Genomic DNA, 17,589 nt, shown 5'->3' with positions numbered 1-17,589 from the left:
GAGTGAGCAATCCCTATAATTGAGAAAACTACATGTAGATGTCAGAGAAAAGGCAGAAGAAAAAAGAAAGATAGAGTGAAGGAGAACTGAGAGAAGAATGGTAGAACAGAGTGGTTTTCATAAATTTGTGTAGGGATAGATGTTGGATCACCTTATTAATCAATAATAGCCTGAAACACAAGCAAATAATCAGATGCAACAGATTTTACAACACAAAACACAGATAACTTATTTTAACAAATCTCGTGTAAATAAATGAATACATTTGTTAAATCAGGATACAATGGATAAACTACTTAATTTTTTTCCCCGTTCATTTACAAAATATACATGATTGCCAAAATACTCAAAATTGTATTATTTTTATTTTTTTCACAAATGCCTAAGGCAGGACAACATGTAAACATGTCAAAGACACTGTACAGTACAATTACAATTATACAACCATATACAGACAAGCAGCAGCATTGCCGCATCGCCAGATACAAACATTTCCATACATTTATATACTCCCCAACAACCAGTAAAGCGGCATTTACACCTGTCATGGATTTCTAACCATTTTGTTAGCCTGTAAAATTCACAATTGTCCTATGAATAAGATAACAAACTGAACAGAGGAGAGACTCTTTAGTGGTGTGGAGATACTGAATGGACATAAATAAGCATCAAAATGACATTCAAAATTTTTCATTGATACCATATAGCATCGATAAAGCTTATATTTTTATATTCTATTTCATAAGAAAATACATCTGGAGAAAGACTGAGCTTTCCGAAGATTGTACAGTTTCTTTGTAATGTAAATTAGTCATATTGGATTTATCCATGATCAAAGTAACTGTGCACTGAACAGATATAACAAAACAAAACAGAACAGAAATGACATCAGTCATTAGTCTCAAACACAAAACAAATAGGAAAGGTTTAAAAACTGCATAAAGAACTAATTGGAGTTGTTACAACAATTTTAGGTTTCAAGTTGTAGATTTGGACAGTTCATGCGAAGTCTACTTGGTATTCTTGTACGAAATCGTCACGAGCTAAAATCTACCACTGGTTTTTATCACTCCGCATGCAGAATCTACCACCATGGACATGCAAATATGCAATCTGTAAATATTAAAAGATTTACAAGTACTGAGTGGAAGTGTGTTTGTCTTGTCTTTAAAACAAAATATGCTTTTTATCTGGCTCCATCATCATAATTGATACCAAATTCATTATCATTGTAAATCAGTTCCTTTTAACCCAAAACAAATTAAAGCAATACTGTAGTTCTCCCAAAAATAAAAACTCTTGCCCTTATGTCATTCCAAACTTGTATGATGATTTTTGGTGAAAAACAACACAAACTTTGTCATAGTGCTCATGAACGTGCAGCGGACGTCAAGATTTAAACTGAAAAATGACTTAAATTTCACGAAGTTTCTCAACAAAACCTATTATATGCCTTCAGAAGACTTGGAATATGATGCATGAATCACATTAACTACTTTTATGATACTTTTGGATCCTTTTGTTTTTAAGCTTTAAAGTGAGGCACTATCTACTGCCATTGTAATATTTATTGAAACACTACCATTTGTGTTATTCATACAAAAGTCATACAGAATTGGAACGACATGAGGGTGAGTAAACTATGACAGAACTTTTATGTTTGGGTGAACTATTCCTTTAAACAGTTTCAGATTTCAAATTAATAAACCTTTCAGTACATTGCGCTACAAATACCACATTTTTATTTAAAAGACAAGTCACTGTATTGCATGCACTGTCTTATAAAAAGTCAGTTCACCATTGATACATAGAACATTCAGCTGTGCTACCACTGAGTTCTGAGTCTATAAACAGGAGAGCAAAAACAGCACTCGACAACCTTGGGATATACTGTAGATACCCAAACACTGAGACTTAGCAACAACTAATGCCAGGTCTGAGAGTGTCACCTACATTTAAAACCACAGTACAGAGAAATCACTGCCACAAGAAGCAAGTATTTCTACTACGATTTAGCCACTTTGTTGAGAAGTCTACTTTGTGTTGTTGAAAATGACTCCAAAAGACATCAGGTGAGGAGGACTAGCATTAAAGTGATAGATTTTGTTCATAACAATAGTACCTCAAGGCTCAAAGCATTAGTTTACCAGAACCTTTACATGGTGGATATGAATTTAGTTGATCTTCATACAAGAATGTATTTCTACAATAGTTCCCTTCCACACAGAGACCCCAAAATTAAGTCTCTGACAACTGAAGAGACTACTGAAAGAATAGAAGAAAAAAAGCTACATAGAAGTACATTTCTCCCTTGCAAATCTCTTAAGTTGAGGATACATAATTTAAGACATGTTACATATTATAACATTTTTTGGTGAAAGGAAGTATGGAAGTTTCTGCTTATATAAGTAGCACTCTTATTAGATTTATAATTAAGATCCATGTATTTATGCTACAGATTTGAAATGCGTTGTAAGCGATGTATAATTTCTCAGAAGAGATTCTCTTTAACAGTTTTCTAGTGTTTTATGACACTTTGCACGTTAATATCTTGCAAACTCAATTTTTTCAATTTAAAACAAAAGTGGCTTCTTTGCAGAGAAAAGATCATAAAGATATATGACAACTTTGTTGTGTCATTGCAAACATGCAAACTTAAGATAAAATCACTGCAAAATCAATGCAATAATGGAAATACAGTAGATCTGTGCTTGTTCATTACACTCTGTTTTTTCAGATATATTTTAGTGTAATTATAGTGTCTGCATTAGTCGACCATTATATAAAAATATTTCTCACTCTTTTTAGCATCAATTATCAATCTACATGCACAATATCAATCTATATAATTTCATGTCTCAGAATAAATTCAGATACAAAAATATCTGTGTACAATTCAAATAAGATCAAGTCAAAATGAAGAGCACATTTACCTACTGGAATAATCTTAACCCACACCTTGATGGCCCCCTGAATTCTGGAAAAACTGGATTGTGTTTTCCTTCTAAATCAATAGCTTTTATCAAGACACAAAAATAACAAATAGTATACATCACATGGGTATTCTCCTTTGATAGCATACAGAGAATTATTGTACAATCAGTTTTGGTTGAAACCGAAGGGGTCGTGCAATGGTTATTCAGCCCAAACACAAATGACTCTGACAGTATTGTGACTTCAGTATATAATTACTACAAATGCCAGGGAAGATCTGGGAAGATTAAATAGTACTGCATGCTCCTCCCTAATTGAAAACCAATGAAGCAAAAAGCAATTTGTGGCATCCAAAGCATTGTTGATGAAGAACGGAATCCACATCGACCCAGAGGAGATCTGAAATCTGCTTATTTTGAGACAAAAGAGTTAAAATGTGCAAATGTTCTATCAAAAAGTGATAATAAGGCAAAAAGTATCTGGAGAACCTTTAAAATTGCCAGTCATCCATCCATTATGGAAGGAAAAAAAAACATGAATTGGAGTGGGGAGCTGGACCAATCAGAATCCTGGAGTTCTTCTCCATTCTAACCATTTAATATCCATAATGTCAGTGTCTGTAGCACTGCTGGTTAAAATGGATATGATTGTCTACAAAAGCAAAGCAAAGCAAAGCAGTTGAGATGGCAAACAACCAACACAATGCACATCGAAAAGCATCAAATTTGGAAGTTGTTCCCATATGACATGGGTAAACAATGGTTTTCAATTTCCATTGGTGGTTAAATGTGGTCAAGATGATAGAAATTGTGTACCAGCGTGAGGCAACTAATTAAGCTGATGGTTGATGATGAGGTCACTTCCGGTCCAGCCCTCAGGCCAAAGCTCTGGTCAAACTGGGAATGAGTAGAACTGCCGCTGCTGCCATGGCAACAACCATCACCAGGTTCCAGTCTCCCTCACTCTCCTGAGGTCAACAGGAGGGAGAGAATGAGATCAGAGGGCAAAGGTCACATGTATAGTGAATCAAGAGAGGTAAATTGAGATTTTTTTTAAAGGTTTTGTCTTTTAACACTTAAAAGGAACCCATGAAATCAAAATCAGAGTTTTGTGGTTTTTAGTCCATGTTTGTTAGCTTCAGGTCATCTATATGCTAATGTACTCATAAAAGGTTAGCAGATATACGCATTTAAAATTGAAAATGGACAAAAACATTGACAACTCATCTTGCACTAAACCAATTTTGTCCAGTTAAATACTACTGGCTATATAAAATAAAGGTATGAGCCCAAAACTTCCAATTTCAATAGGAAATATGTCAAAAAAGGAAAGAAAACAGAGCTTGTCAAACCACTTCATAGGGTCTTTAACTTTGAAGTCCAAAAGGCTTTGATGTTTTTCTGCTTTTTTTATTGTGGTGTTCCACAAACTGAAATAAACACACACACACAAATAAAGGTACATGATATTGCACAACCCTGATCTGGTCAATATTTGAACTGCAAATGTGGTTTTAATGAATCTTCTGAGTACTTGTTGTTTATTTCCAATAATATTTTGTAATAGCACTGGACATGAGAGCTAAATATACCCATCCAGAACCTGGAAAGATACAAAGTCGAGAGCAATGGCCCAGTAAACACTCCAATCTCTCTCATACACTCACTCTTAGATACTCTATAATACTCTCTCACTCTCTCTCTCTCTTTCTCGCTCTCCATCTGGTATTGTAAGATTGGCAGTGGAAACCGCATGCCTGTCCAGAGGAATCAAAGGAGTGTGTGTGTTGGCTTCATAAGGCAGTACGGTTGAAATCAGAGTTGTGTCATGTGTTTTGGATGGGATCTTAATCTAAATCTCAGAGGGTGCCTAAATATGATTTCATGTCATGTGCTCTGATTTTACAGAGGGTGGCAACGTTCCACTGTTCCTTTTACAATCCTCAAAAACATCAGAAATATGTCCATGATGAACCAAGGGGTCAAGGTTTGACTGGTTAGCATGGTCCAGTAAGCCCCTGATGAAAGATGCCATAACTGCAACATTTTACTGTGAAATAGCATCTTTCTCCATTGATGGCCATTCAAAAGTAGCTGTGTATTTTGACAAAATATTTTTAATGCAAGCAATATATACAGCAAAGTATTTCATATTATGATAATAGATGTTTTGACAATGACCGATTTTGATTGGGGTCACGTGACGCCATGCGAGGAGCAGATGTGAGAGCGACGAGCTCTGCGCACTTTGCTAGTTTTTTTAAAATAATTTTCATGTTATAATCTGGTGAGATTCGATACACCTAATTACATATTTGTTCTTTGAGGTAAACATGGCAAAGAAGTCAAAATCCACGGACACTGGAGACATTAAAAGACACTTATGTGCTCAAGCCGAAACCTCTGACGGGCCTATGGACCGGGGACTTGATTTGGATGGCGCAGCGGGAGAAGAAATACAGCGTCAACTGTCCAGCATGTTTGTGATGCTGACGAAGGTTGTTGCTGACTTGTAGGATCTCGCTGTTATACGTCCATCGATTACGGCGATGGAAACAAAATTATCTGAGTTGGTTACAAGAGTGGCAGATGTTGAGAAACGGATTGATTATCTGGAGTCATCGGAAAGGGAATTATCCGCTAATCCACTTGCGACCAAAATAGACCTGGAAAACATTTTGGAAAAACTGGAAAATCTCAAAAATAGGAGCCGAAGATATAACGTACGGAATGTTAGAATTCCTGAGCATGAAGGCGGCAGAGATATGGTGAAATTCCTAGACAAGCTCTTCCTGAGTCTGCTCGACATAACAGGCCATAAGCTGGAAATCGAGCGAGCTCACAGTGTCCCGGCTCGCAGATCTACTGAGGGAGACAGGCCCCGATCAATTCTGGCCAAATTTCTGAGATCATCCGATAAAGATCTCGTGTTGCGCGAGGCGAGGAGCAAAGGAAAGCTTTCTTGGAAGAATCACAATATTTTCTTGTTCCCGGACTTTGCGAATTCGACAAGAAAGAAACGCGATCGATTCAAGGAGTGTAAGAAACTCTTGCATCAACGGAAGATTGCTTTTGCACTGATGTTTCTGGCCAAACTGAGATAGATGCGAAGGATGGCCGCAAAGTATTTACATGTCCCAATCAAGCACTGTCCTTCATAAATACATTGGAGTGAGTAAGCCATTTGGTGTTTCTGATGTGAGTGGATTGACTCGCTGAACATACACTTGATTGTCTGAGGAAGCTGGGCGGCATTTTTGTTTCTGTTTGTGTTGGTTCCGCCTAGCGGCTGGAGTTTGTTTTGTGGAATATTACTTCTCCTTCAAGAAATTTTTGCATCGACAGAGGATCGCTTTTGCACTGGGGTTCCCGGCCAGATTGAGAGTGGATGCTGGGGATGGCCGCAAAATATCTACATGCCCACACAAAGGATGTTTTTAATAAAGTTGATGGACTGAGTAAGTCATGGTGTATTTTTTTTTTATGCGGCCTCCAAGTGAATTTGACTCGACCATCTGAGGAACCGGGATGCCTGTTTTGTTTCTTTTTGGCGGCTGGAGTTTGTTTTGTGGAATAACACTGCTTTGGGACAGTTGTGGATGAATCTGTTCATTCCTTGTGCTTATGCCTCCTGTTGGCTGGAGTTTGTTTTGTGGAGTATTTTCACGAGATATTGGAATGATTACATCATCTGCTGCACTCATAAACAGCCGGCTCACTGAACACTTGTTTGTCTCTCTGAGGAAACTGAACGGCTTTATATAGGTTGGAATTTGTTTTGTGGAGGATCACACCTTCAAGACAGTTCTGTGAATGAATCTACACATTGTTTGTGTTTAGGCTGGGGTTTGTTTTACAAAGTATTTTCTGTTATGTAATTTTGCCTTACAAATTTTGTGCAGAAGCACCAGACTTGAGCAATCCGATGGCAAAGTTGTCGTGGGGGCTCTTGTAGACGTACATGGACCTTTTGAGTTTAGAGGTAATGAAGGAGGTTGGCACTGTCGTGCGCAGGGAGTAATGTTCTTTTTTCTGTTTGTTTGGTTCGGGGTTCGATTGTTGCACTAATGTTGGAATGTGGTCTGTATAATCTTATTTTTGACATACAATTTATTTTTTCTATTATATCAAAATGTCAAATGTTAATATGAGTGGGTTATCTTTCTCCACATGGAATGTGAATGGGTTGGGGCACCCCATAAAAAGAAGGAAGGTTATTTCTTTTCTTAAGCGTAAGAAATGTGATATAGTGTTTCTTCAAGAAACACATCTATCCCTGTAGGAAGCTGAAAAATTTGGGAAGATATGGGGTGGACATGTTTTCTTTAGTGCTGACTCAAGTAAGAGCAGGGGAGTCATTACATTGATAAGTAAACATCTACAATTCAAATGTCTCAAACAGGTTAAAGATAAATTAGGGAGAATCATTATTGTTTTAGCAGAAATTCAGGGGCAAAGGTTGGTTTTGGCTAATATTTATGCACCTAACGTTGACAATCAGGGCTTTTTTAGAAGGGATGTTGCAAGCCGCTGGCACCCCTTATGATATAACATTGGGAGGAGACTTTAATCATTTGATGGACTCAGTCCTTGATCATAATGAAGCAAAAGTGTGCAAGCCCCCTAGAGCAACACTGACGCTTCACAGGATGTGTAAAATCTTGGCCTTGCAGATATTTGGTGACTTTTGAACCCATCTGGTAGGGACTATACATTTTTTTCATCAGTCCATAAGATTTATTCCAGAATAGATTTTTTTTATATATCTAAGTCCCTCATTTCATCTGTAGTGCTATGCTCAATTGGAAACATCTTAGTCTCAGATCACGCCCTGGTGAGTTTAGAAATGTTGCCACATACGGAGAAAAAGAAATCATATAGCTGACGCTTGAATGTATCCCTTTTGCAAAATCCTGATTTCCAACAAATGTTAAAGACTGAAATCAATGTTTATATGGAGACCAACTGGTCTTCAGTATCTTCTGTGGGCATGGCTTGGGAGGCACTTAAGGCAGTTCTTAGGGGTCGGATCATACAGTATGCCTCATTCATCAAAAAATCCAAAGCATGAAAACTCATGGAGTTGGATAGGAATATTAAAAGTGCAGAGGCAGAGCTGAAGCACCGAATGTCATCTGATGGCCTCAGAGAATTGACCTGATTGAAATACAGATATAATACTATTTTGTCACAGAAAGTGGAGTTTTGGTTATTCAGGGCAAGACTCGGGGGACAAAGCAGGGAAGCTTTTGGCTAGATATATAAAGCAGAGAGTGTCTTTTTCTACCATTCCCTCAGTGAAATCTGCTGGTGGTGAAATTTTAACCTCGGCCATTGATATTAATAATGCCTTTAAAGAGTTCTATCTTGATCTTTATAGTTCCACATCTTGGTCTACTGATGAAGATATTAGAAATTTTGTGGAACCATTAGAACTCCCTAAATTAACGACTGAGCAAAGAAATTCTCTTGATTCTGAGTTAACCTTGGAGGAGCTTGATGAGGTAATTAAGTCCTTACCTACAGGCAAGTCTCCGGGGCCAGATGGTTTTGCCGCTGAATGTTTTAGATCTTATGCTACAGAATTGGCTCCACTTTTGTTAGAAGTTTATACAGAATCATTAAAGAATGGTAAGCTTCCCCCAACCATGACACAAGCCCGGATCAGTCTGATTCTTAAAAAGGACAAAGATCCAAGCGAGTGTAAATGTTACCGTCCAATTTCCCTGGTCCAGCTAGATGTAAAAATTTTGGCAAAAATTTTGGCTAACCGATTAAGTAAAGTTATGACATCTCTTATACATATAGATCAGGCGGGGTTTATTCGGGGCCGTAGCTCTTCTGATAACATTAGGCGTTTCATCAGTATCATGTGGTCAGTGGCAAATGATCAGTCTCCGGTCGCTGCCATCTCACTTGACGCCGAAAAGATGTATGATTTGGTACAATGGGATTATCTTTTTAAGATTTTTGAAACGTATGGGTTCGGGAGTACATTTATTGGTTGGATTAAGTTACTTTATAGACAACCTGTAGCAGCGGTACAAACAAATGGATTCATTTCAAATTATTTTACTCTGGATAGGGGCACTCAGCAGGGTTGCCCTCTTTCCCCATTATTGATCTGTCTTGCCCTGGAACCATTAGCAGCCGCGATAAGAAAGGAGGATGATTTTCCAGGGTTGATGGCGGGAGGCATGGCACATAAGCTTCTGCTTTACGAAGATGATATATTATTATTTGTTTCTGACCCTACTAGATCTATGCCTTGCCTCCACAGAATTATTAATTCCTTTTCCAAGTTCTCAGGATACAAAGTCAATTGGTCAATTGGTCTAAATCTGAAGATTTGGCTCTGACAGTGTACTGTCCAGTAACGGCTTTCCAGCCAGGCATCTTCCAGTGGCCCAAACAGGGCATTAAGTATTTGGGGATTTTATTCCCAGCAAATTTGTCTGATTTAGTTAGTGTTAATTTTGACCCTTTAATAAAAAGGTTTTCGAGTGATGTGGACAGGTGGGCTTCATTACATTTATCAATGATTGGGAAGGTTAATGTTATTAAAATGAATTGTATTCCAAAATGTCAACTACCTGCAACAATCTCTCCCTATAGATGTCCCCCTCTCTTATTTCAAACAATTTGATAGCATAGCGAAATCCTTCATTTGGAATGGTAAACATCCCAGATTGCATTTCAATAAGTTACATAGGCCGATTGACAAAGGTGGGCTAGGCCTACCCAAGATTTTTTTTTTTTACTATGCGTTCAGTCTCAGACAGAGAGCCCCTCCCTGGTTTGGTATTGAACAGGAAGTTCTTGCCCTTATTTCGCCATTGCAAAGCCTCTCATCAAACTAATCGGAGAGGTTACACCCCGTTATTTCGCATTTACACTCGGTATGGAAAAAGTGTCCAGAATGTTTAAATCGGACATTCATTTAAATGTTGCCTCGAGCATATGGCAGAACCCAAGATTGAATATTGGTAAGTCCACATTCTGCTGGTCAGAATGGATTGTGAGGGGGGTTACTACACTTGGTGACCTATATGAGACATTTTGGGACCCCCAGATCTCAGTTTTACAGGTATTTACAACTGCGCCACCTGCTTTGTACTATTTTTGGGAGTAGCACACACCCCCCTAAAGCAGCAGATACTCTGGGAGAGGTGATTACTGCTTTTGGAAAAGGTCATGAGGCATCAGTGTATTACTCCCTGTTAATTCAGAGTCTGGAGGACGTGGGGTTTAAATGTTGATTGTATATATATATATATATATATATATATATATATATGCAATGTTTTGCTTTTCTTTATTATTGTACGATTTAAAAAAATGTTAATTGCAAAAAAATTTTTTGGAGGGCTCTTTAAAAGCATGAAATTGACTTCTTTATTCCCCCCCGTCTGCTGCCTTGGACGTCACAGTTCAGAATAGTTGCCAATGAAGGGCTTGGAACTGTGCGCGTTCTTGCTGTGCCATCAGTCAATCAATATTGTGAGCATGTCAGGACATCAGATTAATTAGTCACATGCCATTTATAGCTCAGGTGATTGGCTCGAAGGAAGAGTGGCCATATTTGAGTGGCTATTAGCTGAGCAACTACCATTGAGATGAATGGGAATGCTAACAGATAGCTTTAGATTTAGATAGCAGGTGTTATAGATGTCTTTGGTCCCAGCTACATGAGTGCAAACTAATTTGGCTATGTTCTAAAAAAAGTAATCTCCCTTCGGGTATAGTACGCGTTTCATGTTTTTTTTTTTTTTTTTCTGTGTACAGAATTACTTTTCTTCAAAGAATGATACTGTTACAGTTGTACTGTTACTGACCCACTTTTTTAATGTTCTCCATAATGGAATTTAAATGTTTCTACTCTGTTTAGGGAGGTTTAGAACCTGCATTTGGGCAGGAATCAAAGCAGTTCTTAATATCAACATCAAGATTTTAGGTACAATTTTATATTAATGTATAAGCCACATCTTAGGTCCATTTTTTAGGTCACCATTTATTTATTTTTATTTTTATTTTTTTTAAGTAGAAAAGAATTATCAAACAGTTAGTAAAATGATTTTTATAATAGTTTTAGATGGAGTACAGCATGTCACACCACAAGACATATACAAATTATTTCATGTCAGCTAACTTACTTAACTTACTTGTCGGACTGTATAACTGGACAACAGATCAGAAAACTAGGCCTGTGAAACAATGTGCACATCCATAAAAGGCCCTTGTAAAGAATTAGAAACTGTGTCGAACAGTCAAACAGGCTTGTTTACAATGACAGTTACAACCATTCATTATGGCTTATAAAAAGACACATTTCTGACCAGGATAGAGATGAATTTCACAGTACAGGAGGGACAAAAATGCTTGTCTCTGTACTCTTAGAGAAAGAAAAGGCAAAGCCATACCTTTCCCCCTTTAGGATAAGAGCTCCTTCCAGCAGCACCATATCAGGCCCATTATTACAACCATTCCTATGAAGGGTATGGAGAGAATAGGGGACTCAGACGAAGGAGTGGAGCTCTGAGGAAAAACACAAGGGGCGCAGGGATGGAGAGGAGAAAGGAGGAAGAGGTGGTGAGAGAAACAAAAGAAAAAGAAAAATGTGACAGACATAACAGAAAGAAATGGTTACACATGGGAGGTTTGTGCACATGTCGATCAACAGATAAACCATGGAAAATAATAAAAAAAGAAATAGAGAGAGGAATGAAGAGTGTGAGGATGAAAGGGAGACCAAAACACAACCAGATAGATAGATAGATAGATAGATAGAAAGATAGAAAGATAGATAGGCCAGCAATTTATTAAGAATCAACAAATTTGTTTGGAATTTGATATTGTGCAGTGTGCATTGTGAGTGTATGGTTGATTATGGTATGTAGGTGTTCAGTGGTCAGAAAGCAACAGTACAGAGCAATGAAGGACCACGGGGAAGTGGGGAGACAGGAAAGTACACCAAGATTAGATACACAGCAAAGATGGTTAAACACAAAATGGAAACCTTGCACTCGTTTTGACCCTCTGGCTAATGAACTGAGCCAAGGTCGCCATCTTGGCATTTAAAGATCCTTGCCCACACTGCCCAGCCCAGCCCAGCCTACACTATTAAACAGCCTGGTCTTATGAACATTACGAGACCATGGGAACATTTTTGCAAAATAAAATATAATTACAAATTTTGCTGCAGTTTTCCAGTGAAATGTCCAGCAGGGGGTGCCAAAAGCGAGTGAAATTATGTAATATTTGAAGTTTTAAAGGTGAATATTACATAGCGGTTTTAATGGGGAACACAAACCTCCCTAAACAAAAACTTTAACCTAAACCTAACCAATAGTGATCTGAAATCAAATGAGAGGTAGAAACAAAACAGACATCCTTACCCTTAACCAACGGCTAAACCTAACCGATAGTGTCCAAAAACAAAATAAGAAATGAAAAGCACATTTTCTGTAGTAACCACATCATTTTGAGTCACTTCTATGACACTCTCATCTCACTTGTCAGCTTGCATGCTTGCCTGGTCTCGAACCGTGGCTCTCCAAGTCCAAGGTACAAAACTCTTTCAGATGAGCTACTGCGCAAGCTAATCACATGGAATAAGCGTGTAAATATAGGTATGTAATACAAGCATTAAAATGTATAATTTTTCAAATGATGCATTGGAAGTAAAAGTGTTTCGATATCATAACATAGCAGTGTGTGAGTAGTAGTGCAAAAAATAAGTGTTTATAAAGTCATAATCAGCCGCTGTAGTCATGATTTGTGTGAAAGTGAATAAAACGCACAGTTGTTGTAGCGCCTCTGGTGTTCATTTCACTAGGAAACTGCGAAGAAACGTAGAATTTTGCATGTAATTTTTTTTACAGTAATGTTCATTCTATGAGACTAGGTTGCTGTTAAAGGAATGTTCCAGGTTATATCTCTCAGCCGCATACGTGACAGGCTGTTGATTACTACAGAAAATTAATTGGAGTCATCCCACAGTATGTAAAAACAAACAAAAAGAACGTTGAAAGAAATCATAGTATTTTTGCCCCCTGTACACTACCAGTCAAATGTTTGAACACACTTGATGTAAGTGTTTCAGATTGTGTTTAAATGTTTGAAATTAGTTTTGCACAGAAATATGAATCGTAATGCTGAAACTGAAAAGAAACTCAAATTTAAAATTGTTTTGATGGCTTTACTATTATTTTAAAATGTGGAAAACAGTACTGATAAAGAATGAGTAGATATGCACTGGTAGTTTGTAATAGTGTAACTGTCAACATGTTTTTACAAACCGAGTCAAAATTATTTTCTGTGGTAATTGAACCCAGAACATTCCTTTAAAGGAATCATGAGAATTGTAGGCAGCAGAACAGTGTGAGTGAGGGGTTAACCACACAATTAAACAACAACTATGGAGGATGGATGACTGAAATGGGACACAGTACTCAGACTGGACAGACCCTTTGATTGGAAAAATCTCTGTGGTTATGGTTAAAGTACTAATTTGACTGAGGAATTAATCAGGCCTGGAAAGGCTCATTCTAAGACATTGTGATTAGATAGTACAGGAGGTTAGAAAGCCCTCTATGTCAGTGCACATTGTACACGCACAAAAGCAGATTAAGGAAGTTTAATTAATTTGCTTCTAATATACAGTGGATCATGAAAACTAGCTGCACAAGTTAGCTGCTAGAGATTCGACAAACACAAGATGTGAAAACACACACAGCCCAGAATCAATGTGTTTGACAGGGCAAAAAGCAACCCAAGGTGAAACATACACACTCGACCGAAAATGGCGGAGTGGTTTAGTTAGACAGTGTGTTTAAAACAGGATGCACTTTGAAAGACAAGCACTACTGTATGATGGATGGTCATTTCAACATTCAAACGTTAGTCATGTACAGAGCACCTTCAAACACTGGCAAACATGTAGATCAATGGAGTCATGGTGTCATTCTGTTGAGAATATCTCACCTTACTTGCTGTGTGAGTAATGTATTTTTGTTGTCAACATGTGAGTGCAGTACAGTGATTTATTTGAGGTCACATTTCACCCCTAGGAAGTCCACACGCTCCCGAACCACTGTCTGAAGTTTTTGAGTGGTGGTTGTTGTGGATTTGAGAGAAAGCAGTGTGTTATGACTAATCTCTGAACCCTTGATGACCCCCTCACCTGAGCCTTCTTCCCAGCCAGCCGATCAAGCTCTGCCCTGCATCGCTGTAGTTCCGCCTCAAGCTCTGTCCTCTCCTGCTGGCTGCTCTCGTAGAGCCCCTGGAGTTCTTGAAGCTCTCCCTTTAGACCCTCACACTGCAATATGACAAAGACAACCAATGTTCAATAAATCAAATCAAATTGTTCTGCCAAGTAATTAAGTTGATTGCAACATAAGAAGCTTGGCTCATTAAAGGTGCAATATGTAACAATTTTCATGCAATATTCGCCTTTTTTTTGCCAATGAGTGAACGGCTTGTAACGCAACTTAAAAAATGAGCCCTTCCTGGACTTCCTAGATTGCCTATTAAAGCCTGTATACTGATTTTCATGTGAAGGGAGCAGGTCTCTTTTGCCATGAAAATCCAAAGGATGTGACGTTAATGCGTGCTCCCGAGAGCCTTGCCTCAGTGCTTCCGCTATTCAACAGCGACAACAAACTGCAACACTAGGTGACGTTATCTTAGAGATGAAATCCAGCAAACATCCGGCTCTCAGCACAACACTCTTACACAATCTCAGATTAAGCCAAAAAACAAAACAAAAAATTATCTACTGAATCCCGTCTGGCTAAGCGGGAACATGATCGTGGTCGAGCGAAAACTAGAGTGAACATCAGCAGGGCATTTGATTTCTGGAGGGACCTTCGTTCAACTTTGGGGATCAAAACAGACCCTGAATTGGCATTCCTCTTATTGGACAGGTAAGCTTACATAACTGCAAAGCATGTGAAATATAGTGCCATAAGGACCGATCTGTGTAATTTTAGCTAAACTACAGTACCACATGAAATGAATGCTAGACAATGTTCAAGATAATGCAAAAAGACCCATTCATTAGTGTAACGTAACTTGGTTATACAGAAAATATATACAATCTATTATTATAAAACAATAGCGCATCGATATATCAAAATGACAGTTGTGATGGAATCACATCAATACTGAATTGTGTCAACATACTTATAATGTACAGTCTGTTTTATAAACAGATACTGTCATCATTCACCAAATTTAGCTAACAGCTATTGATAAAGCTGGCTAGCTAGCTAACGCTGACATTGACTGCAAATATACGATAGCCTATGTAAAGAAACTGCTTTTCTTGCAAAGAAAAGTGATTACTTCAAACTACAGTATCGCAGAGTCAGACCTATATCCACGCTTTGTTTTAGCCGTGTTCCAGCACTGGAGAGGCAAATATAAAATACAGTCTCAAAGTTTGTAGTAAAACAATCATAACTGTGTAATTTTAATTATGCTACCTCATCTGTCAGCATGATGTCGGTGAATCACGTTCAGCCTCTTTGTACGTTACGTCATTGTTTTGGTCAATGCTCACTCACTCGCATCCCTATGGAGTGTGTGCACTAGTGTGAGCACGAGCAACAGGTAGCTGGCTGCAGTTCACTTAACTGCCACAGGTGTCATTAATAACAAGGGTTTCTGAATCTTACACACTGCACCTTTAATAAAGGGTGCGTCTCAAACAGCTCTCTAGTCCAGTAGTCAGGGCACTGATCAGGGAGTCGGCCATTTCTAGGGTTGTCACAATCGCGAAATCATTCCAGTGCACTGAAACATTCGCTCTGTAAACTTTCCCATAGTGCACCGTAAAAACCAGGGAGCATCGTTGCTTATTTTGTTCCCTTACCGTAAATGCCTTCAGGTCTTCTGAAGTCTTAGTGAATGCAATAACTTCCTGGTTCCTAAGTAGTGCAATGGGGAAAGTGAACAGATTTTATGCAAAAAATTTCTGTAATAATGCTAGCCAGTAATTCAGGAGATGGGGGAAGGCGCTTGTCAGCAATTCGGCAGAATGGGTTCGATATCAGGGTACATCAACATTCGGAAGCAACATGTCGATTTCCCATACGATTATGTTGTAGTAAGTGCTGTTTTGGTGCTGGTCTACCTGGTGGACCTACATAGCCATGCTGTTTACTAGCAAATTTTATCTGATCATGCCAGTCAAGCTGGTGACTGTACAAGTCAGTCTTTGGATGTACTATACCTCTCTCTGAACCTGTGATGCTTTCTCCTCAGCCTGTTTCAGCTGATCTCTAAGGAAGAACACCTCCGAGAAGCCTCCACTCCTGCCCGTTGGGGTAACAGGTTTCCCCTCAAACGAGATGTTCTTCTGGGTATAAGCATCCACCCAATTCCCACCTTGTTCTACCTCCAATGTGCTGATGCAACCCTCTGCCTCCACTTCTTTTTCTCGATGGTTTTCATTGTCATTCTCTCCATCATTCAGCTCTGATTTCAGGGCCAGGTATGTGTCAGCGGAGCTATCAGGAAGGAAACAGAAAATATACATTTAATATAGATGGATGCACAGGTTTTATAGCATGTTTATGCATGAATGGATGTATTGTTTTGAGTGGATTATCATGTTGGCTTGACAAAGTCTTCATAGTGTTAATTTACAAACTTTGTTCAGGGTTTTTTGAAAATCCCTACACCAAGACCTAAAACAACTAATACTAACTCCTCCTAGAGCATTCAAGCTACATCCATCAAACTTGGCACAGACCTTCAGACTGTTCTGGAACAGCATGTTATGTTTTTACTATATGACCGGACTTACAGTTTTCACACAGCAGACAATAAAAAATAAAAAAAATAATAAAAACAAAAAAAATTACAAAAACAGGAAAATCCCATAGACTTACATGTTGAAATGAGCTAAAGGAATGTTTGTTAATTCAAAGATGTACACAAACACACAAAAGGCCTCTAAACTGCTTTAAGTTGATATCTCTCTATTTCTCTCTCTCTCCATCCATCCATATAGTACATCCAAAAACTGACTACTATCTATCTGTCGGCTTATCTGACTTCCTATGTGACAGTCTGTTTATTTAGCTAGCTAGCTAGCTGGCTGTTTGTCTTGCTGTAATGTCTGCATATCCATCATACTTCAAAATTATAAAACTAGTTAAAGCTTTCAGACAAGGCTTTGTCAAGCCAACATCAAAGTTTGACTTGACAAACTGTACCTATCTAGTTAATGTGTTATACTTTAACTTGTGAGTTCTTGCTATATTCTTTGCAGCATTGCTTCAAATTGTAAGTGTGTGTCTGTGTGACAGCCGCACTGCAGTACTCATCACCGATTCTTTCTCATCATCATTTATTCAAAATCTTAGAAAATCAATCTCAAATCTTTCAGTGTCCCTAACCACATGTAGTTTTAGTTGGTTCTCAACTGTTTGGTTATGACCTAAAAATGTTTCACACATAGGCTTTAGGCTAAATAGGCTTATTTACAGTAAAAGGGAGGAGAAAACACTTCCCATATCTTTTGTTGTTGGTGCCAAAGGCTGCATATCCAATCAAATGCTATGGTATTTTACCATAAATTCATCTGTCACTTTGTAGATGCTAGCCGTATTGGGCAGGTAATATTAATATGTTTCAAAGGCTGATTTTA

At 38.2% G+C, this 17,589-nt stretch overlaps 1 protein-coding gene across 4 annotated transcripts in view; it reads right to left on the bottom strand.

The window, feature by feature from the left end:
• Nucleotides 1-343: 343 nt before the first annotated feature.
• The window catches only part of LOC127436933 (coiled-coil domain-containing protein 136-like), a 45,415-nt gene continuing 28,169 nt past the window's right edge, over nucleotides 344-17,589 (bottom strand). For 2 of the 4 annotated variants that reach the window (XM_051691468.1, XM_051691466.1), the window contains 4 exons: nucleotides 16,168-16,444; nucleotides 14,116-14,250; nucleotides 11,354-11,468; nucleotides 344-3,901 (listed from right to left, as the gene is read on the bottom strand). In XM_051691468.1, the coding sequence (XP_051547428.1) occupies nucleotides 11,364-11,468; nucleotides 14,116-14,250; nucleotides 16,168-16,444 (517 nt within the window). In that variant the 3' untranslated portion in view covers nucleotides 344-3,901; nucleotides 11,354-11,363. The remainder of the gene's footprint in view (nucleotides 3,902-11,353; nucleotides 11,469-14,115; nucleotides 14,251-16,167; nucleotides 16,445-17,589) is intronic. The other 2 variants (XR_007896484.1, XR_007896485.1) reach the window with 2 other exon arrangements.

Source organism: Myxocyprinus asiaticus, chromosome 47, assembly GCF_019703515.2.
Source record: "Myxocyprinus asiaticus isolate MX2 ecotype Aquarium Trade chromosome 47, UBuf_Myxa_2, whole genome shotgun sequence".
Classification (NCBI taxonomy): domain Eukaryota; kingdom Metazoa; phylum Chordata; class Actinopteri; order Cypriniformes; family Catostomidae; genus Myxocyprinus; species Myxocyprinus asiaticus.
Note: the sequence above shows the minus strand (reverse complement) of the source record. Positions and strands in the feature narration are given on the sequence as shown.